At 56.5% G+C, this 22,050-nt stretch overlaps 1 protein-coding gene across 3 annotated transcripts; it reads right to left on the bottom strand.

The window, feature by feature from the left end:
- Positions 1–12,117: 12,117 nt before the first annotated feature.
- On the bottom strand, positions 12,118–21,916 carry CYGB (cytoglobin). Of its 3 annotated transcripts, none has more exons than XM_027052544.2 (4): positions 21,404–21,916; positions 16,347–16,578; positions 15,890–16,027; positions 12,118–13,459 (listed from the first exon to the last, which is right to left on the bottom strand). In XM_027052544.2, exons 1-4 carry the CDS (start codon positions 21,544–21,546, stop codon positions 13,385–13,387), a joined length of 588 nt encoding a protein of 195 aa, XP_026908345.1. In that variant the 5' UTR covers positions 21,547–21,916; the 3' UTR covers positions 12,118–13,384. The 3 variants fall into 3 exon arrangements, with proteins under 3 accessions (XP_026908345.1, XP_026908348.1, XP_026908347.1); XM_027052547.2 differs by having other exon boundaries at positions 15,854–16,027; positions 21,404–21,907; XM_027052546.2 differs by having other exon boundaries at positions 15,864–16,027; positions 21,404–21,899.
- Positions 21,917–22,050: the final 134 nt, after the last annotated feature.

The following is a 22,050-nucleotide window of genomic DNA, read 5'->3' on the forward strand; positions in this document are numbered from 1 at the left end:
AGCCCCTTTGAAGGCACCTGGCATTGCAGCTGCTATTGTTAGTATTAGCTATTATTGTTACTATTATCACAATGGTACCCCATGTCTCATCAATTTTGAGCCAATTTCTCCTCCCTCTCAGCCCAGAGAAGCTGGCCTTTGATTCCTGATCTCCCTGGGCCCGGCTTCTCCACAGCTCTGCCACTCCCCTGGGGTGCGGACCTGGCATTGCTCTCTCCCTTTCCCCCAGGCACCCATAGTTGGGGGGGGGGGGTGGAGGGGGGTCCCACCTGCATCACCCTGTGGCCAGGGCCAAAACTCATGAACCTACCCCCTCCTGAAGGCATTGACAGGACTCAGCCAATTCCATCTGCAGGCTGGGTGCGGGCTGGGTGGGTGCTGGGTGTGGTGTGCCCACTAGCCCCTCCCTCCCCCCCCCACCCCCGGCACTGGGCCACTCCGTCCTTCTGCCCTCTCGGCCCCTTGGCCTGGGTCTGGCTACCCAGATGGACCCTTCTTCCTCCTCGGCATAAGGAGGACTTGATTGACCTAGCCTCCACACTTTGGCCTAGACAAAACTGTGGCGAGGGGAGCGAGGAAAAACTCCAAGGTCCTGGTGCCCCTTCTCAGCCCTGGTGGCTCTTATCTCGCCCTTCCACCTTGGGGAGGTCTGGCCTGCCAGGGCAAGCGCATTTGAAGGGAGACTCTACTTGGGGGGAGGGGGAGGGGCCTGGACCTGTGGGGACCAGAATCGAGCAGTCCTGTTGGTCTCAGGGGACAGCCAAGACCCTGGCCCTTTACAGAGTTCCTGTGGATGGGGGTGGGAAGTTAAGAAGTGGAAAGAGGAGGAGGGGCTCCTGGCTGCTGGGGATTATGCAGATTGCTGGGGATTAGGGCATCCCTCCTCCTCCCCATCCCCCAGGACTTGGGGGTGGGGGGTGGGCCAAAGCTGGAGGGTCGCTCCCCAGTAGCAGATGCAAGGACCATTTACCCACCACATCCCTGGGGGCTGTAGGCAGCGCAAAGAGGAAAGAGATCAGGGCCTGTGTGCAAAGGGCTGGCGCTCAGTAGGGATGTGGAAACACACAGGGACTATAACAGGAAGGTTAGGGGTGCCTGGGTGGCTCAGTCCGCTCTGTCCAGACTCAGGTCATGATCTCGCAGTTCATGGGTTCGAGCCTTGCATCAAGCTTGCTGCTGTGAGCATGTCCCCCTCTCTCCTTCCCCCGCTTGTGCTCCCTCTCTCTCTCAAAAAGACAACAACAACAACAAAAACCTTTTTAAAAAACCCAACAGGAAGGGTAAAGGCAGCTGGCCATTTGGGGTCCTTTCCCTTTGACGCAGTTTTGGGGTGATGGTGGAGTTCGAAGCTGATGGCCAAGAAAGAACTCTTGAAGACCTCTTTGGTGCAAAAAGGTGGTTTTATTAAAGCACAGGGACAGGACCCGTGGGCAGGAAGGGCTGCACTGTAAGTGTAGGGGGTGACCGTTTTTATGGAATCGGGGGAAACAAAGTCAAGAGGGAGTTTCCAGAGACTTCCACATGGAGGCCTAGCTACTGTCAAGCTTAGGTTGTTTTTCCCCTCTAACAAAGCATTAATGTTAAGACAGTCGGGAGTTCCTGGACTTTAGGCTATTGATGGGCTTGCCTTTTTCTGGCAAACTGGTGGAGACTCATATCAATTTAACCGTTTGTGGGTTTTTTGGTTTGTTTGGTCCTTTCCTGTTTTGGGGTAGCCTGGGGAGTCCAGGGAATATCACACATGTCCTAGGTGGGGGGTGGGTGCTGTTAGCCTGTACTCTGCCCTCAGAGCTCCCTTATCACCCTGATCTAAGGGCTGTACTGTGTTATCTCCCCTCTTGTTGACGTGGTTTGAAGTGGGGTTCATGAGCAAACCGTCAAGAAAGAATTCTTGGGGCGGGGGCCGCCTGGGTGGCTTAGTCGGTTGGGCGTCCAACTTCCGCTCAGGTCATGGTCCCACCGTTCGTGAGTTTGCGCCCCGCGTCGGGCTCTGTGCTGACGGCTCGGAGCCTGGAGCCTGTTTCAGATTCTGTGTCTTCCTCTCTCTCTCTCTGCCCTTCCCCTGGTCACACTCTGTCTCTCTCAAAAATAAATAAATGCTAAAAAAGACATTAAAAAATTTTTTTGAAAAAAGGAAGAATTATTGAGACATTTTTGGTGCAAAAAGGTGATTTTATTAAGGCACGAGAACAGGACTCCTGGGGTTCAAAGAGCTGTACTGGGGTTGTGGGGATCAATTGATTAGATACTTTGGAGTTGGGAGAGGCAAAGATTGGGGAAGATTTACAGGATCCTGGAGGCCTGGCTGTTGTCAGGCTAAGGGATTCCCCCCCCCCCCCCGCCCCCAGCAAGGTATTAACATTTGGACAATTGGGAGTTCCTGGAGAAGAGTTATCCTTTGCCTGTCTCAAGTATTTGTCAATGGGCTGCAGGTTATAGGGAAATTTAATTTCACCTACATTTCTTTTTGCCTTTGTTCTCACATCATTGTGACAACTCCAGGAGAGGCACCATTATGATCGTGGGGCTCTAACTCACGACCCTGAGATTAAGAGTCACGTGTTCTATGGACTGAGCCAGCCAGCCGCCCCTGGTATAACTTCATGTACCTACGTTTAAAGAGAACATGCATGTGTTTGCTGGCAGGTGCGTTTGTGGAGTGACCTTGCGTGGGAGGCTAGTGGAGTGGAGGGGGACAGAGATCGGCTTTTCATTTTATACCATGAGCGCGTATTACTTTTCATTGCTTCCAGAAAATACAGTCTAAGCTTTTTCTAAAATGAGCCTCAAGGCATCGGGAGGGTCTTGATAGGTAGGGATCAGGAAAGGAGTTCCTGGTGGAAAGAACAAGAAAAAGGACACAGGAGTGAGAAACCCCGGTTATAGGAGGGGAATTTCTGGCCCCTGTTTTGGCTGCATCCCAGGACACGCGGGAAGAATGATGCGCAACGAGTGTGGGGAGGCAGGTGGTGTCCGCTGAAGGCTCTGATGGGTCAGGATAGGTGTTTTTATTCCATTCTGCAAACAGCGGGGAGTTTTTAAACTGGAAAATTGGCGTCTAATAGTTTACTCTTTGTAAATTACTTTCGTAGATATGATAGCATTTTTAATCTTGACAGAAATCCCGTAGGGTAGGCAAGACAAGCCTTGTAGATGATGAGGGACCATAAGGCGAGCTGAAGGCCATGCACCAGCTAGCAATACCCCCCCACCCCCCCCCCCCCCCCCCGAGGTGGGATATGTGTGATATTCCTCAGGCACTCGGGCTGCCCAGGAACAAAGGAAAGGAAAGAAAATGGTTACCTGATAGAGATCACACTCCTGCAGGACACGAGTCTGTACTAGTTTACAAATGTCTTAGTCAATTACCAGAAAAAGGCAATCTCATCAATAGCCTGCTCTCCAGAAACCTATAGACTCAGTTTCCTGGAGCCCCCACATCGCCCTCCCCTCCATAGTGATGCGGGGAACAAAGGCCAGAAGGAAATGGCAGGTAAAATTCAATTTCCTTTTAACCTGCAGCCCACTGGTAAATACTTGAGGCAAATACAAAGAAGTATAACATTTCTACGGGAACCCCCCTACTGTCAGTGCCTTATTGACTTTATCTCCCCCCAACTCCATAGTGTATAAATGGTCACCCCTCACACTTATAAGGCAGCTCATCCCGCCCAAAGGTCCTACCCCCGTGCTTTAATGAAATCACCTTTTTGCACCGAAGACGTCTCAAAAATTCTTTCTTGGCCGTTGGCTCTGAACCCCCATCTCTCCAAAACCCCATCACTTAACGGCATTCAGATCACCAAGGTGAGACAGTGTGACCCTCAGAAGAAAAGGGCAAAGTGACCCTGAAGTCATGAGTTAGCAAAGCCAAAAAGGTTCTGATAACATACCTTGGAAGGATGTCCTTGTATTTGTCCAGGGGCGTAAACTATTAGAGGCTCTCTTTGTTAGCTGAGATTAAAGGAAACCTAGAATACATAATGAGGTTCTATTGAATGAAGAGATGCTGATTTTCTTGTCAAGGTTCAGAGAGGTTTAGGGCTGTGCCCAAGGCCACACAGCTGGTGGAGTATAGAGCTGGGTACTGTCCCCAAGGCCCATGCTCTTTCCAGCCATCGTGGACCATACCCCTATGTCAGAAGGGTTGTTCTGGCTGTGTTTAGGACACGCAGGTTGGCAAAGGTAGCAAGGCTCGTGAAGAGGCTACTGCAATGGTCCAGGTCAAAGGTATAGGGAAAGGGGGCCAGGGGACCTGAGTGGAGAAGAGAGATGAGAAAACATCCCCTCTGTCCAGAATTTGGCTAGCCCAGGACCCCAGTTGTCCTCTCCATTTATGCTGGGGGATGTACCCCCACTCCCACCCCACCCCCACCCCCTCTAGGGGGCAAAGTCAAGAAAGTCAGCTCAGGTGGGGTGTCGTGCCCTGGCAGCTGGTATTGATGGTGCAGAGTCGCCACCTAGTGGTGACCAGGGGTGCTGCGCCAAGGAGCCCCACCTGGTCCAGGAAACCCAGGGAAGCCATGATTCATCCTTGCTCCCTCTACCTGCTTTCTCATCAGAAAACCTGGCAGCCACACCTAAATTCTCCAGGCATTAAGGCCACAGGCTAAGATGCCAAAGCCTCTATAACTCTTCTCTTCCGTCCTGCCCTCCTTTCAGAACGTCCTGCCCAGAAAGGGGCACCAGTGACCCTCTCTCTCTCTGGGTGTTCCTGACCTACAAGACCCCAGGTACCCTAAGAGCTGCCTGCCACCCACGTGAAACGCTGGGGCGTCCAGTGTCCAGAGGCTGATGTGGTTAGACTCCTGGGCCCCAGAGATGCTTTCCAGCTCTGCCTCTTCCTGGTGCCGTCTCCTCCCCCACGGTGACCTTGAAATCTCTACCTCCCTCCCAGCAGCCTGCTCCCTGCACGTGCTGTCTTCAACCCTTTATCAGCCCTCCTCTGGGGCATCCTAATCTCAGCCAAAGCTTGGTCATTCTGACTGGCCTTTGGGAATGGACTTGGAATGTTATTGCAGAATCCACATTACCTCCCACATCCTGGCTGGGCTCACCCTGCAGACCCCAGATCACTGCCGTATCTTTCTTCCCTCACCTTGGAGGCTGCAGTCACCCAGGGAGGGTGGTAGGGGCGGGGCGGGGGCGGGGGGGACACTGGCTTTGGTGGCAAATACTCCAGTCTACCCAACTCACCACTCACTACCTGTTTGATGTGTTACGTTAGGCAGTTTAGCTAACCTTGAGGTGCTGAGGCCTCCCTAGGAAGACACACTACCCTAGAGACTCCACCTAGAAGCCGTAAGCAAAAAGATCGACAGATCTGATAACACAAAAGCCGTAGACTTTTGTGCCATAAAAGATGCCCTCGACAAGGTTAAAAGCCAAGCAAATGGGAGAAAGTACTTCCGGTGAATGTAACTGATAAAGGATCAATATCTAGAAGCTAAAAAAGAGGGCCCACAAATCAATTTTAAAATTACAAGATAAGAGAGGCACCTGGCCAGCCTGGCTGTCTGTCTGGGGAGCATGTGACTCTTGACCTTGGGGTTGTGAGTTTGAGCCCCACGTTAGGAGTAGAGATTACTTAAAAATAAATTTTTTTTTCAGAGAGAATGAGAGAAAGAGAGAGAGCATGCACACAAGCGGGAAGGGGGAGGGGAAAGGGCAGAGGGGGAGAGAGAGAGGATCCCAAGGAGGCTCCCATTTGGGGAGAGCAAGGCGGGGCTTGATCCCATGGCCCTGGGATCATGATCTGAGCCAAAATCAAGAGTCGGATGCCCACCCGACTGACCACCCAGGCACCTGTTAAAAATAAAACCTTAAGGGGCGCCTGGGTGGCTCAGTGGGTTAAGTGTCTGACTTCAGCTCAGGTCATGATCTCACGGTTTGTGAGTTCGAGCCCTGCATCAGGCTCTGCGCTGACAGCTCAGAGCCTGGAGCCTGCTTGGGATTCTGTGTCTCCCCCTCTCTCTGCCCCTCCCCTGCTCATGCTCTGTTTCTCTCTCTCTGAAAAATAAACATCAAAAAAAATAAAATAAAATAAAATAAAATTATAAAAAGTAAAATAAAATCTTAAAAAAAAATAAGAGGAAAATTGGATAAAAGATATGAACAGATAATTCAAAGAAGAATATGTAAAAACAGCCAGTGAATATACCGATGCCCAAGCCCACTGGTAACTGGGGGGAAATGCCAATTAAAACTACAAAGACCCGTAGCATCCGGATCTCAGTACCTAAATGGAAGGCACCACTGAAGGAACCAGGGCTCCCTGGAAAAATGGCTGGCTCTGGGTCTGGGGCAGGGAAAGTGCATGGGGAGCTCGAGACATCTTATTTGTGGCAGAAAGCAAGGAAGCTTTCAGAGATTAATGGCATCATGTCAAAAGGACATACTAACCCGCTGGAAGGGACTCTCACTGGCCAAACTGACACAATCTGAGCATCAAAAAGAAAAATGAGTATAGGTGATGGAAATACACTAGAATCATGAAAAGTTGTGTGTTCTTGAGAAATGTAAACAGGAGAAATCCAGAGAAGCTCTTAGGACCCCCCGGAGAGGCATTTATTAAACCAATACCTTACTCTGAAAGCTGATGGGGGGCAGGGGGCATCTGGCTGGCTCAGTTGGGGAAGAGCATGTGACTCTTGACCATGGGGTTATGAGTTCGAGCCCCATGTTGGATGTAGAGCTTACTTTATTTATTTTTATTTTTTTTTATTTAAAAAAAATTTTTTTTTAACGTTTATTTATTTTTGGGACAGAGAGAGACAGAGCATGAACGGAGGGAGGGGCAGAGAGAGAGAGAGAGACACAGAATCGGAAGCAGGCTCCAGGCTCTGAGCCGTCAGCCCAGAGCCCAACGCGGGGCTCGAACTCACGGACCGCGGCTCAGGTCACGATCTCGCGGTCCGTGAGTTCGAGCCCCGCGTCGGGCTCTGGGCTGACGGCTCAGAGCCTGGAGCCTGCTTCCGATTCTGTGTCTCTCTCTCTCTCTCTGCCCCTCCCTCCGTTCATGCTCTGTCTCTCTCTGTCCCAAAAATAAATAAACGTTAAAAGAATTTTTTTTTCTAAAAAAAGGTCAGTAAAGGGAAAATCTCAAGCATCTCTCCTGCCTTTTCAGCAGGAATTGTGTTTTAAAGTAACCAAATAGCCCTACTTTGGAGGAAGGAAAGATCCACTTTTCAGAAGAATGCCAGGGGTATTCCTTAGTTATGGCTGCACTAACGAGTTACCCGCTTAAAACAACACACACTATTCTCTCACAGTTTCTGTGGCCCAGGAATCCAGGGTATCTTGAGAGACTATAATTGAAGTGTTAGCTGGGCCTGTGGACAGCTCAACGCCTGGCTAAGGGAGGATCCACTTCCAAGTTCATTGGCAATGGCTGTTGTCCAGAGAGGCAGGGCCAGCTTCATGGGCATGTGACCTGGACAACAGCACAGGGCCCTGTGCTCAGAAGGGCTCTGTGCTAGATTTAATGCCCTGTAGTCTGTCGCTACTTTTGTCTTTGAACTTGTGTTTTGTAAGTGAACCAATGGGACGATGTGCTGTGTACGTGAGCAGAGGAGACATGCCATATATGTGTCCCCCATCGTTCCTTGTGGCCCCATTTACATAAATTATTCAAGATGCCCCATGAGCACCAGGCACGGTGCAAATGCTTTCTGTATATGGGTGAATTCATTCCATCCTCCAACAGCCCATTATACAGATGAGTAACTGAGACACCATAAATGCAAGTCGCCTGCTCAAGGCTTTGCAGCTGGCAAGTGGGGCTGTTCTCGGGCAGCTTATACTCTATAGAGTCCCTGGAGAGAGACTGTTCTATTTTACTTTAAATTCACAGACTTGATTTCAGCTCGGGTCATGATCCCATGGTCGTGGGATGGAACCCCCCATCGGACCCTGCATTGGGCTCTGTGCTGAGCATGGAATCTGCTTAAGATTCTCTCTCTCTCTCTCTCTCTCTCTCTCTCTCTCTTTCTCTCTCTCTCTCTCCCCCTCTCCTTCTCCTCCACTTTCATGCACACAAGGGCATGCTTTCTCTCTAAAATAAAATTTAGGGGCGCCTGGGTGGCTCAGTCCAATGAGCTTCCAACTTCGGCTCAAGTCATGATCTCACCGTTCATGGGTTCGAGCCCCACATCAGGCTCTGTGCTGACAGCTCAGAGACTGGAGCCTGCTTCGGATGCCGGGTCTCCCTCTCTCTGGCCACCCCCCCCTCCCCCCCCCCCCCCCGCTCACACTCTGTCTCTCTGTCTCAGAAATAAATAAAGACATTTTAAAAATTTTTTAATAAAATTTCAAAAATTCATAGGTATTTCTAGACTGTTTTACAACGAGAATATATAAATGTATATTTGTGTAATTGAAAAAGAAAAATAGTTAGAGAAGGAGGAAGAAAAAAAGAAAAGAAATCCTTGTTCTGCATTCTTCTTCCTCCTGGGGCCTGGTCCTTGCCTTCCCGGAACCCTCGCTGTGGCCTGGTGCCCAGACCCTCTCTGTTCTCAGGGGGGCTAGTAGTCACCTCTAGGGCTTTCAGTTCCCTGGGGCCCCCTGAAGTAACTCTCAGGGGAGACTCTGGGCTCAGCAGAAAAGGGAAGAGTTCAGAGCCTGTGGACTGCAGTGGTCACCTGGCCCTTCGTCTGGGGCTGCCATCACTGGGGCTTAGCACAGGAGAGATTTGCCCACGGTCGCACAGTAAGGCAGGGCAAATCTGGACCGGTGCGTATCTCCTGACGCCCGTCTGAAATGGGGCTACCCACACTCTGTCCTGAGAAACACGAAAGCTGTTCTGAAAAGCTTTGGTCCCTCAGGCTCCCAAAGTCTTTACCAGAATCTGGGTCCCACCGCTCCTCCCGAGCTGGGAACAGGGGGACTCCTACCATCGGCCCAGATCTCAGTTTGGGAAAGAGAAACTGAGAACCTCAGGTCTGTGACCGCTCACTGTCACTTCTGTGGGGCCTTTTTGCTTCTCCCCAAAGTCTCAGACCCCAGCTCCTTTATCGACTTCCATAACCTCCCCCATTATTAGCTGTTGCTTCTATAGGGCCTTCTAGACCCCAGAGGGCTGTCCAGGACCTGGAGGCCTTTGGAAGGTCTGCGCTGGGGCCAAAAAGATTCGAGAAAGCATCGCCCAGCTGCTAGGTGGAGACAGACTATGAAAGCAGCAGAGTGGTGAGCAGGCCAGGCCACGGGTTCAGGCCAGGATTCCAGGCGAGGGGGGATGGCTTCTTGCTCTGTTCCGTGTGCTTCACTCTGCTTCTCTCTGCTGAGTTGTTGAGGGGCTCGGACTTTGGGCTCTGGAGTTCCTGCTCTGTGACTGTGGGCAAGCTGTTAACTGAACCCAGTCCTTGGGCCTTAAAATAGGGTCATGAGGAGTATCTCTGAGGCCGTTGCAGGAGAACAGATGAGGCCCATCTATAGGCGCTCCCTCCTACCCCCAAGACTGTTGTCCTCGCTGGTCTGAAATTATTTCGGGGTTCACACATTCCCAGGCGCCCTAGTCTGCTTTTTTTTAATAGAGCATTTAACTTTTACCGCTTGGTTCAAACTATGGGAGGATATTTTCATATACAGGTGGGAGGGCTCACATTTTTCGTGTTTGCCTCAGATTATGTCCGTTAAAGCGAGGGAGGAAGGCGGGCCCACAGAGAAAGGGAAGTAGGAAGGGGAAGGTCGCTGGCCCACAGTGCTCGGCCTCTGGTGAAGGTCTCGCTCATCGGCCAGCAGGGGGCGCTGTGGGGCCGCGTGGCCAGGACGGCTTGGCGGGGAAGGAGCCGGAGCCTGGGCACCCCCGTTCCTGGTTCCTGACACCCCATCACTCACAGCCCGAGAGCGCCAAGGAGAGCTGGCCCAGTTGCTTAGCTCTTCAGCGACAAGGCTATCCCTGCGTGTACAGCACAAAAGCCCAGACATTGCTCCCCTACCCTGGGGACAGCCCAGCGGGGACACCTGGGCTCTGCCCAGTTGGCGGTAAGTTGGACTTGTCCCTCCCCCACCCCACTCCCCACTTCCCACCCCTGTCCAGCAGCATCTCTAGCCCAGGTCTGGGGGGAGTCGCTCACTGGCTGTGCCCCCTCTCTAGGTGGTGGGGAGCCAAGATAAACTCTCAAGGGCCACATTCCAGAATGATTCCAGTTTTGCTGGGTTCGGAGGCCCCTTCACTAAATGAAGTGAAGGAAGGGGTGTCTTTCCTCCCAGAGGCTCTCCCCCGCCCCGCCCGCAGATGCCCCTTTTCCTCTTGCAGCCCTGCAGCCCCCAACCCTGGCTCTGGCTCAGCCTGAACTCCTCAGGGTCCTTCAGGCCACCTCGCTGTCCTTTGTCCTGCTTCCTGAGAGTTTCCTCCTTCATTCACTGCCTTCCTCTTTCCATCTCCGCCCCTCCTCTCTCAAGACCCAACTTGGCCAGTCCGCCCTCTCGCCTCCTTCCATTTGCTGCTTCCGATGGCCTGACAGTCAGGTCATCCTGCCCCGAGCAGCTCTTACGTCCCCAGTGCCGTGGCTGGCTTCTGTCCTCTTCCTCCTGGTACCTACCTTGTTCACTTATTTTATTTTTTATTTATTCATTTTGAGAGAGAGAGAGAACATGAGCAGGGGAAGGGCAGAGAGGGAGAGAGAGGGGATCCCAAGCCAGCTCTGCACTGTCAGTGCAGAGCCCGACGTGGGGCTCGAACTCACGAACCATGAGATCATGACCTGAGCCGAAATCAAGAGTCAGGCGCTCAACCGACGGAGCCACCCAGGCTCCCCTCACTCCTATCTTAAGTTAGAGGTGACCACGCAGCCCAGAAAGGCGAAACGGCTTGCCCAAAGTCACACAGCATTAGGAAACAGGCTGGCCCCGGGAGTCCAGCGCTCCATCCCCGGGACACAGCCTCCCTGGGAAGGCCTTGCCCCATTGACGTCCTCTCCACCCCGCACTTACGTCTCATGCACACAGCTCACTCTTGGCCCCGTGTACGGGTCTTGCTTTCTATGAGTGGAATTCATTTAGTCTCTGGATTTCTACTGAGCACTTCTGCTGTCCCAGGCCCAAGAGATTGAAGGCATAGCCTGCATTCAAGGAGTTCATGGTCTGGGAGATAAAACTTTTCCTGTCAGCTGAATCTTCCCAGGCAGCCAGGAGTCCTCCCAAGGGGCGGAGGCGGCTTCCTGCTTCTCCTGCAGCCCACCCAGGGGTGGTGACCTCCCCACCCCTCCTTGGGGAGCTGATGCTCTGGCTGTTGCTTCCATTGTGTGTGGGGGCTGGGCAGGCCAGCCTGAGGCTGTGGGATACAGGGTACAAAGCTTGGGGAGGGGTGGGTGTGGAGAGCGCAGGGAAAGGGCTAGGGGTGTCAGGTTGGTACTAACAGACTTCCTTTCTCAAACTCCGGAGGGTTGGCCTTCCGCAGGGAACTGGAGAACACTTTGCTCTCCCCGTGTGGGATGCTGGGTGCTCGGGTCTGACAAGTGGGGGCCCGATCCTTGGCTCTCTCACTGGCCCGTGAGACCAGCAGGGGCCCTTCTTCCTGAAAGTCTCTCCCCGATTCCTCCCTCACTCATTCTATCCTCCTTAGGGAGGAGAGTTCCAGAACCAAAGATTAAAAGCCCCTTGACGTTTGAAAACAAACACAGGGGCACCTGGGTGGCCCCGTCAGTTGAGCATCCGACTGACTTCGGCTCAGGTCATGACACCGCGGCTCGTGGGTCTGAGCCCCGCGTCGGGGCTCCGTGCTGACAGCTCGGAGCCTGGAGCCTGCTTCGGATTCCCTCTCCCTGTCTCTCTGCCCCTCCCCCGCTCACACTCTGTCTCTCAAAAATAGACAAACGTTACAAAAAAATGAAAACAAGCACAAACACCCTTGCTGGCTCCCCCACCGCCCCCGCCCCCGACACAAGCCCCAAAGCCCAGCTTCCAGTCTCCAGCTCTGTGCTCCTGATGAAACAGGTCGGGGCGTCCACTCCCGTGGTGAGCCCCAACTCAGAGGAGCCCCAGCCAGCCTAGGCTGAGGTACAGGAGAGTGGGCCCTTGGGTGGCTCCCAAGAAAAGCCCTGAGCCCTGAACTGAGGAGGGGAGGCAGAGGCCAGGGACAGCTGGCAGGAAAAGACAGAATGAGCAGCACAGACGCGGGAAGAGCGAGTCTGTTTAATGACACGGCTGGGACTGGTTACAAACATCAGAAACTACAAAAGGGCAGGCAGTTGACGCACGGCTGCAGGAGGAGGGACGGGAGGGGACACAGGCACAGCAGCCACACAGCAGCCAGACACCCTCGAGGACGGTACACGACCAAGGGACACACATGGGGGGGGGGGTCCCCCGCATCTCTGACCCAGATGGGTGGGCAGGACCAACTGCCAGTCAGCAGCCAGGGTGGGGGGAGGTGGGGAGGGAAGGCCCGAGGCCCGAGGCCCGCAGAGCCCCAGGATGGGGACATCTGGCCTGTCACCTCTGACAGTAGCATAGAGCCCCTGCTTCTGCTGGGATCCTAAGCAGCAAAGGCAGATGGGGCTGGCATTCGAGGCTTCTTTACCACTGCCCCTCCCCCAGGGCAGGCATCCTGTCCCACACGCTGGCCCCTCTGCTGGCCCTTGCCCATATGGGCTGGAGCAAGTCAGGGAGCCACATCCTTTGGGGGCGGGGGCAGGGGGAAGCCAAATCTTTTTAACCTAGAAATGGAAAGCAGGAATGTGGGGAGCTGGTCAGAGAATGGGCTGGACTTGGCTGGCAAAGCTGGGTCACGCCAACCCTGCCCACCCAGGCCCTCGGGTCACCCCAACCGTGCCCACAGGCCTAGATTCTCTCCGACATGGGACCCCCATCCCTGCCACAACACTCTGTCCTCTGCCCAGAAGCATGACAAGGACCCCTCCCTGCCCCGCACGCAGATGGGCAGAACCCAAGCTTCCCAAGTGCCTCTGGGCCCCTGGGTCCCGCAGATACACAGTATAGATATGTATGTGTGTATATATATATATATATATATTTTATATATAGATCGTATATAGAATATATCTGTATATATGGTAGATGTGTGTGCGTGATGCTCTAGATAGGTGACACGGGACCTGCATGCTGGCCGGGCAGACAGAAACGGGGCTGGTTTATTCCCGGAGAGACTCGGACCTGCCCCGGACTCCTGCCAGCTGCTCAGCTGGGTCTCTGACAGAGAGTAGAAAAGCTAAGAAGGGTGGGCCCAACTCTTCGAGGAGGAAGGGTACCCCATCCCCACAGGCCACTGAGCTGGGGTCAGCATCCAGGCAGCCAGCGCCACCTCCTGGCGGCTCCGGTGGGGACCGTGGCCACAGCAGAGGCTGCCTCTTTCTGGGAAGACGAGTCAGGGATTCCTCCAGCTTCCTTGGCACCCAAGGAGGGTCTTCAGAACTCGGCCTTCGGCTCAGGGTGCTGCCTGGGAGGGGGGAGGAGAGAGGGGGGGTCCTATGGCCCCGAAGAGGGCAGCGTGGCCGGAGGGCTGTGGATGAGACAGCAGATGAAGTGAGAGGTTATGGGGGGAGGGGCATGGAGTGGGACCAGGGGACACCGGGAGGGGGGCAGCGGGGAGGGATCAGGGGATGGCAAGGCAGGACAGTATCTTCCAAGAGACCCATCACACTGCAGCTTGGAGGCAACCCACTAGACCCAGTTCTGCTAGGAACCTGCTGTGTGGCCTCAGACAAGTCAGGTCCCGTCCCCACCCGCCCCCGGCCCCCAGGTCTTTCTCTCCACCATGCGAATCACATCTGAAGTAACATCCACTGTGTGAACGTGTTTCACACGCTGCAAAGAACCCTTCCAACATCAGCTCTTTTTCTATGAATTCTGAGACCCGTGCCTTCACTCTGGTTGACCCGGCTGGGTACCCTTCCTGCCACACAAAGGCATTCTCTGCCCGTAAAGCCCCTGTGCTGGCCCACCACCGCTTCCCTGATGAGAGAAACTGGATGGAAACCCTGCCAAGACCCTGCTGTGTAACTGCCTCCCACTGTCTCAACCCATTTGAACCTTAGCAGTAGGTTGGGTGTGTAGGCCCCGGGCCCAGGGAGACATGCCTTCTTGGGGCCCACACCCCCGCCCTCAGGAGACCCGGGTGGGGGGGGGGAGAGTGTGCAAAGGGACGAGGGGACAATCCCCTTCATGTCTGGCGGGGGTGGGGGTGGGGAGTGACCTAAATTCGAGATGCCCAAGTCTAGATGGGGGCGGGGCCCCTGTGGCCCTTCGCGGCTCACTCTGCGAGGAGCAGAAATGGGCAGACTGAGATTCTGCTGGTTTCTTCGTGTTTGGGGTTTGGCGAGATGGAAGTCCCAGGGGTCCAGCTGGGGCAAGAGAGGGGAGGGGACAGGGCTTCGTGTCGGGAAACGCTGTCCATGTGTTTCTGATTCACTGGGGCGTGCACTGGCCAGCTCTCTCTCCTTCTCCCCCTCCGGTCCCTCTAGGCCCCTGTAAAAAAAGCCCTTTTCTCTAGAAGCAGGAAGTCTTGTCTCCTGGCTGTAAACAAACTCATCTCCGGCAGCAGCAGCGAAGAAGCCAGGCTGGGGAGAGGCGTGGGAGGGCAACCCCCTTCCCCCCAACTGACCCTCCCTGGCCCCTCTGTCTGCTTCCGGCAGCTCTCTAGGCTCTGCCAGCACCCCCTCTGGCAGGTAGAGGTCTCTTGCCTGCTTCCCGTCCACCCTGGGGATCTGGGGCAGATCCCCAGGGCCCAGCTGTGCACATCTGGAGTTGCTGCCTGGCTGTAGCCAGAAGTTCCCGAGCTCCCCGAGCTCCCCTCCCTCCCCGGGTGGTGCCGATGTGGGGGGAAGGGAGCAGGAGCACGCTGGGGCCAGTGTGGTCAGCAGCAGGAAAGTCAGGAGGCCTGGCCTCCCAAGGTTGCCCTCCAGGGACCTCCCCCAGAGCTGGGCCGGGAGGCCTGCGAGCAGGAGGTCTAGGAGGTTCCGTGGGCCAGCTTGGAGCCTGGGGAGGAGACGCGCCTTTTCTATGGGAAACTGCTGGGAATGTTTCTCTACAACGCGTGTCCTGAGCTGCTGGCTGACCCCTGCTTCCCATTCCCGCCCACGCTCCTCTCCCTCTTCCCTACTCGAGCTCTGCCTCCTCCGCCCCTCCGTGGAGCTCCCAGAGCCGCCTTGCCCCTTGGGGGCCCAGGCAGGCCGGAGTGTTCCCAGCCACCATGTCTAGGAGCCAGCCCTCCCCTCGTCCTCCGACTCGGCTGGAGTCACTGAGGCTGGCCACCCTCCTCGAGCCCATCCCCAGAACTGGGAACCCGGCCTCCAGGGCCAGCCTAGAAGTAAACACGCCCCCCACCCCCTGCCCCATGGTGTGCGTGGTGGTGATACCCACGCAGGCCCCTCGTGGGCCTGGGCACGTGCATGTGTGTGCACACGTCCTTGTGATTCTCTGGCTCCAGCCCTGTTGAGGCAGAGGCAGCAGGGAGCACTGGTCAGCCTTAGATGAAAAACAGCCCCCACGTGGTTGGTACCTAGGGAGGAAGTTGCAGGAGCTGGCCTGGGCTGCCTCTGGGCTCGATGAGCCAGCCTTCCTGCCAGGAACCTTTAGCTGCTGCTAGACCCTCCCTCTCTGCCTTGGGCCGCATTGGTGTTGGGCCCTGTGGGTGCTCTCTGGTTCTAGGCAGCGGGATGGCTCTCCTGGAGGAGGACTTGTCCGAGGCTCACTGCTCTGAGTAGCCTCGAGCAGGCGCCCTGGGCTCAAGCCGGCCGTGCCTTTCCCATCGTGCCTGTTCTTAAGGGTGCCAGACCCCAGACCCAGCCTCCCGGAAGGGTTCCTGCCCCAGCAGTCAGCTCCAGTGCCTCAGGAGAGATGGGAGGTCAGGGGGCAGGGGAGGACACAGCAGGGAGGCTGCCCGGCCCACCCTCACCCCTCCTCACGTGGTGGCGTTGGGGACCTGCTGTACCCAGCCCACTTCCTTGTAGGCAGCAGTCACATGGCTGTAGATGAGGCCACGCAGCTTGGCCCAGGCTCTCTGCGTCTCTGGTGGGAAGTCATTGGCAAATTCCTCGGCGATCACTTCCAGAATTACCCCGGAGAGGATCTGGGGGCAGAGGGAGGAGCGGGAAGTAGATGCCTGGGCGTCTTGCTCCCCGAAGCTTCCCACGGCCCGCAGCACCCCTTCTACCCAGTGTCTGGCCGAGGGCATTACTCCCGACACAGCAGCCTGGCAGCTTTGGGGACCAGACACCTTCGAGACCCAGCCCCGGCTGCCCTCCAATCCTGCTGCCCCTCGCTGTCACAGCCACCCCAGGGGAAGAAGCTGGGCTGCCCAGTGGTCACCTCTGCTGCCCCCTCCCCGAGCGTTCCCAGAGCAAAGCAAGGTGGGTGGTTAGAGTGGCCGCACCCACCCAGCCACGTACCTTGAAGTACACGGGCTCCACCTTATGCTTGAGGGCGTGGGCTTTGCCCACAAGGGCGAGCACAGAGGATACCTTCTCGGGGTCATGTAGGTTCTCCACGACAGTGTTGAGGGCCCCCATGACCCGGCAGGCGTGTTTCCGCAGCTGGGGGCTCCGCTCCATTTCCAGGGGCTCGGTCATGTGCTTGAACTGGCTGAAGTACTGCTTGGCGGACGGGAAGTTCACGAAGAACCTGGCAGGAGGTGGGTGATCGCTGAAGGAGGGGCAGCCCGGCCCCGCCCCGAGGTGGCCAGGATACAGGGGGTGCGGGGTAGGAGAGGCAGGACCAGTCATTGTTTCGCCACCACGGGTGCTGTCTCTCGGACACAGGCCCTCCGTCTGGCCGAGCAGGCTTACATGCAGCCCCCCACCCAGGTCCTGGCCATTTCTGTCGGCCAGACTTGCACAGACCGTCAGCTCTGTCTCTCAGGCCTCTGCCTTCCTTGCTCTGGCCTCCTTTCTAGACCCTACGCGCCCTTCGACGCCTGCTCCAGTCACAGCAGAGACACTAGGAGCTCTAGTTCTGGGATCTCGGGCCAGTGCGACCCGGGGCAAGTGACTTTATTTTTCTGGGTCTCAGTTTTCTCCTCCGTGCGATGGGCATCGTTGTTCCTGGCTTGTTATGAGGCTGCACGGAGAGACCGCGTGGGGAGCCCTCAGCACGGTAAATGCCAGCCTTTATCACGATAAAGGTAGGGCTTTCTCTGTGAACAAAGTACAGCCCAAGTGACTTAGCTCAGGTCACCCGGTCAACGGACAGAAGCAATGAGACCCAGTCCTCCTGCCAGCTCCGTCTGTTCCCTCTTCACTACCCGCTTCCCTCCTCGGCCTGCAGAACATATTGAGTGGGTGATTTAATTAAAGCTATTGACTCACCTTACCCACCTCGCGTGGTTCTGTAATCACTTCACAACTCTCCGACAAGCCTGCGCACGTCTTGGGGGCAGACCCCAGGTCTTTCTAGCTCTCTCCTCCCCTCCCCGGCTTATCTGAAATTGTCTAATACACTTCATTAGGTCAAACATCACTTTCATTAGGTCACTCTCCTGCTCAAAAACATTCACCGGCTCCCCATTGTCTACCGGCCAGAGTCAACGTCCTTAATCCGGGATTCCAGTCCTTTAATTTGGGATTAAACCGTCCCAACTCCAGCCATCTTCCTGCAGCCCACGTACTGCGGGTAAAACATTCCTTGAGCGTGCCAGCCTTTCTGTCCACACAGTGGAATGTCTTCCTTACTCTTCCTCTGGTCAGACTTGCCTTCCCAGAGTGCCCAGGCTGTGCCCGGGGGCTACTGCTTTCCCCTCAAGGCCATTAGGGGTTCCCTGACACCTTTTATGGACTCTTTCCTTTCTGCCTGTTGGACTGGGTCCCACAACCCAACGGCAGAGCCTGGCTCTCACACACCCTCTGACCCATCACCTCAGGGCCCAGGGCCCTGTGGCCTTCAGGATGATACTGGAGACCTGGCTGTGGTGGGAGGTCACACCCAGGCTCCATCGGAACTTCCCACAACGGGATGGAACGTCTTGGGCCTGTTTTGTCAGGTTGTTTCACACCCCTGGGGTGTCTCCCCCCTTTGCGATCAGAGAAAGCCGATAATTTGCCAAATCAGCCCTTTAGCCAAAGAGCCCAGAACAGATGCAGAAAGTAAGACATCTGGCCCAGGCCATCCCTCCCGGCGACAAAGCGGCTGCTGGGGGGGGGGGGGGGGGAGTGACGGGGACACAGTCCATGTGGAGACCCAGGGTGACCTTGGGCAAACTACTTTACAACCTCCTGTCCGCAAACGCGCGAGAGGAGATCCTCTGGCTCGATACTTCACAGATATTCTGGTGGGGGCCAAATGAGGCAATGAGGCTGAAAATACACTGGATTTTTCTGGAGAGGGCCTGTAATGAAGGACAAATGTAAACAGCCCAATCTGGACTTAAATGAGTATCTTAGACTTCAGGCGTTTCACATCGCAATAAAAATAATGATCGCTGTTCGCCCGGCGCGCGTGTAACAATATGCAAAGCGTCCCAGCCTGTTATTTCATTTAATTGCCTCGACCAAGCAGGCATTGTATCCATTTCACTGAGGAGGAAATAGCAGGGAATACTCACTGAGCACTTACTAGATTGTCTCATTAATCCTGCAAAACGCTCCTGAGGTTGCCACTGCCTTTATCGCCACATTCTGTTTTAGGAATCCGTGCCCAAGATTGCCCAGCAAAGTGGGTAGCAGGGCCAGGAAAGAACCCAGACGGTCCCTGCCTCGACGGCTTCCCCATCCTGCCTTCGGGGAGGCGGCTGTGCCAGGGAGATGGTGGCCTGGAACCCAATGGGTCTCCTGCCTCAACACCCAGGGCCAGGTTGTGGCCCCTGAGAAGTGACAGTCCCAGGGAGCGGCTGCGCTGGACCAGGGGAGTCTAGGGGTCGTGTGCTCTGTTCCTTCATCCGGGCTTCTCTCCCCGGCCCCTCCACCCTTCCACGTGTACTCTCGACCCTCCCAGTCAGCCTTGGGGAGTTTCTCAGCTCCCAGAGGCATCTGGGTTTCCAGTAGAGCCTGAAATAGGCTTGTCTGAGTGCGAGGGGGAAGGCGGCAGAGTTACAACCACAACCGGGAGGGGAGCCTTCTAGAGCTGGGAGGGGAGACTTTCTAGAGCTTGGGCAGTCGCACTGCAGGTGCGGGGTCTGGCTCAGACTCCAAGACTGCTTCTCCATGGCCACCGGCCACCGGCCACCGCCACTCCACTGCTTCGTGGCTGCTCACTCCTGGGGCAGGGGGAGGGGGAGGGCGTGGGGGTGCGGCTGGCCTTAGCCCAGTGGGGAGGGAGGACCTGAGAGTGATGGGTCAGACCAGTTTCTCAGGCTCTCACTGGGGCCTGTCCCTGTGGATGTGAGTAAAGTTGGGGAGGGGGGCGTGACAAACTGGGGAGGGGCCTTTGGGACACCTGAGAAGCTTATCCCTTATAGACCCTTTAACCCAGCCCTCCCCCAACTGGCAGGTCATGGGGCAGAGAGCAGGAAGAGACCCAGGAGAGGAAGGCTGGTGTGGCTTGGAGGAGGGAGGCTGGCAGGGAGGAGCTGGGCTCCAGTCAGCACAGAGGTAGGGTCAGGTGAAGTGTGGCCTGGGCTGACCAGCAGGCGAGACCTAACTGCTATCTCGGGACTTCTCAGATTAATTGTGGGCCTCTCACTGAGCACTGAGTACATTGGTAAATGCCCCCCTCCCCCAGCCCAAACCCAGCCTCCCTAAGAGTCAAGAATGGGGAACTGCAGGGGCACAGAGAGAAAGGAAATCTTGCCAAGACATCAGCCTCTCCAGAAACAGCCCTGGCCTTAGTGGTCTGTTCCCTCTTCTGCACCCCACCCCCCCCTCCACTCCTGGGGAAGTTGGGCGGCACCCCAGGAGCTGGATCTTGGACACGTCCCCTCCACGCCCTCCCTGGCAAAGGGCAAGGTATCTGGACAGAAAATCTCCAGGGTCCCGTGGACTCCACCTCCTTTCTTCCGGGTGACCCATGTGCTCACCGGGCGCATCCTGAGGCCTGGTGGGCTGGCGTGTGCCAGCATACATGGCTAAGAGCCACCCTCCAGGGATGCAGTCTGGTGCATCTGTGACTCCACGACCCACAGTGTGCTTGTGTGGGTGCTCCCACGTGCAGGTCGGCGCCTCAGAATGTCTGAGGGCTTCGGGATCTGAAACCCCCTCTTGGTCTCCCCGCCATCCCCCCTGTGTTTCTGGGCCTCGGAGCTGCCCACATCCCCATATCCCTTCCTCTAGAATCCTCCCCCAAAGAAAGAAGAGGCCACTCAAGAGTGCTTCTTGTTCTTTTTTCTCCAAAATCGGTTTCCAAGTTGGATTCAGGGCATATCAATATGGAGTTGGGCAGGTCCCAGGCCTGGGGGAGGCAGAAGGGCGAGAGCGTCGGGGAGGCACAGGAGCCAAAGCCGGACCAGGACTGGGAGACAGGCATGCATTTCAACTGTCCTTTTCACAAGCAAGGGTTCACCCTAGCTCCAAATAGTAACACTGCCCTACTCTGCTGGAGATCCGGCAGCTTCCCTCTGCTGCTGACAGGGGGTTGAGGGTGAGTTGCGGGTCCCCCCCCCCCCCCCCCGCCCCGGGGACCAGCGCGTGTGGGAAGAGAGCATCAATCTGCAGCTATATAGTCAGTCACTAGCTTGTGGGGGTTGGGGACATTAACTATAGAGGAACGGTATGTGTCTACGGGGCCTGTAAATGTGTAAATAAGTGTCACTTCAGGGGCATGTGGTACCTGGATAACCTCTGAGCCCAAGACACATGGCCTTTCCTCCCCAAGTGGTGGTTTCAGGGTGGAGCCTTGACTCCTGAAGCTTCTTCCTTTCCCTCCACCAAGCTCAGCAGGGGCTGTACCCTAGGGACTGCTTGCTTCTCCACTTACCTGTGCCTCACCTGGGAGCTCGCTGCCCTCCCAGCCCCTAGGGGCAGGAAGGGGCCGGCTGGGAAAACTGGACCCCCCTGTGACCTACTCCTTCTGACCTCTATTCTCTGGCCCTTGGCTCTGTCCTTCCAAGAGGTTTTGAACACAGAAAGGGGCTGCGCTGGAGAGAGGGGTCTGCTCCTCTTTGCCCGCCTTCTAGGCTGAGCCTCAGTGTTCCTGCCTCTAAAATGGGGAGCCCCCGACGAAGGGTGGGTGAAACGTGTGCCTGTGACAGCTGGGTTGGGTGGCTGGGGTCGCTGGTGAGGAAGGCACGGCCAGGAGTTCTGAGGCCCCGGGAGAGGAGGGGGACAGAGGCGTCCTCCTTCTGTGTCTGCCTCTTAGTTCCTAGCCCCTCGCCCAGAGCCAGGACGGGCTCAGCTAGGGCTTCGCCCACCCCGGGGAAGCCCCACACTGCCTACACCCGGGCAGGCCCGGCCCCAATTTCAGCCGGAGAGGTGGCGCCGGAGGAGCTCAGGAGCTCGGACCCGGGGCCGAACCCGCCCCTGCCTGGAGCCGCTGCCGCCCGCCCTCCCCCGGGCTCGGCCGGGGCCGGAGTGACACCTACCTCACCAGGATGGCCACCCCCACGTCCTCGCAGTTGGCATAGAGCCGGGCCCACGTAGCCTGCACCGCCTTCCTCTCCGCCTCGGACAGCTCCTCGCTCCGCTCCCTGCGCTCAATCTCCATCTCGCCCGGCACTTTCTCCATGAGCAGCTCCAAGCCCAGCCCGGCTTCGCTCGGCGGCGGCGGGGCGCGGGGCGCCGGGCGCGGGGAGCCGGGGCCGGCTGCGTGCGCGGCGGGCGGGCTGGCGAGCGAGGGGTAGAGCGCGCCGGAGGGAGGGAGCGTGTCTGTCTGTGCGCGCCGGGTGTGTGTGTGTGTGTGTGTGTGTGTGTGTGTGTGTGTGTGCAGGGTATATGTGCGGGGGGCGGGGGACCGCGAGCGGGGGGCGGGGATGTGGTCTGCTGGAAAAATGTTAAAAAAAATAAAGCCGCTCCAAACCCCCAACCCCGCGTCGGTGAGCCAATTCCGGCAAGGTGAAGGCTGGGCGGGGTGGGGGCGACGCGGCTGGCGCCCGCCGGGCCACCGCGGACCTTGACCGCCGGGCGGGGCTGGGGCGTAGGTGTGGTGGGAGCGCTGGGGGGCCTCGGGGGGGAGGGGGCGGTCACGCGGCGCCGGGCTGCGCGGGCCGCACAGGAGTGCGCCCCAGGCTGG

Source organism: Acinonyx jubatus, chromosome E1, assembly GCF_027475565.1.
Source record: "Acinonyx jubatus isolate Ajub_Pintada_27869175 chromosome E1, VMU_Ajub_asm_v1.0, whole genome shotgun sequence".
Classification (NCBI taxonomy): Eukaryota; Metazoa; Chordata; class Mammalia; order Carnivora; family Felidae; genus Acinonyx; species Acinonyx jubatus.

Coding starts and splice junctions, on each gene's coding strand:
- CYGB (XM_027052544.2), bottom strand. CDS start 21,546: ATGGAGAAAGTGCCGGGCGAGATGGAGATTGAGCGCAGGGAGCGGAGC. Junction 16,579..21,403: donor GGGGTGGCCATCCTGGTGAG/GTAGGTGTCACT, acceptor ACCTCCTGCCAG/GTTCTTCGTGAACTTCCCGT. Junction 16,028..16,346: donor TGGAGCCCGTGTACTTCAAG/GTACGTGGCTGG, acceptor CTCTGCCCCCAG/ATCCTCTCCGGGGTAATTCT.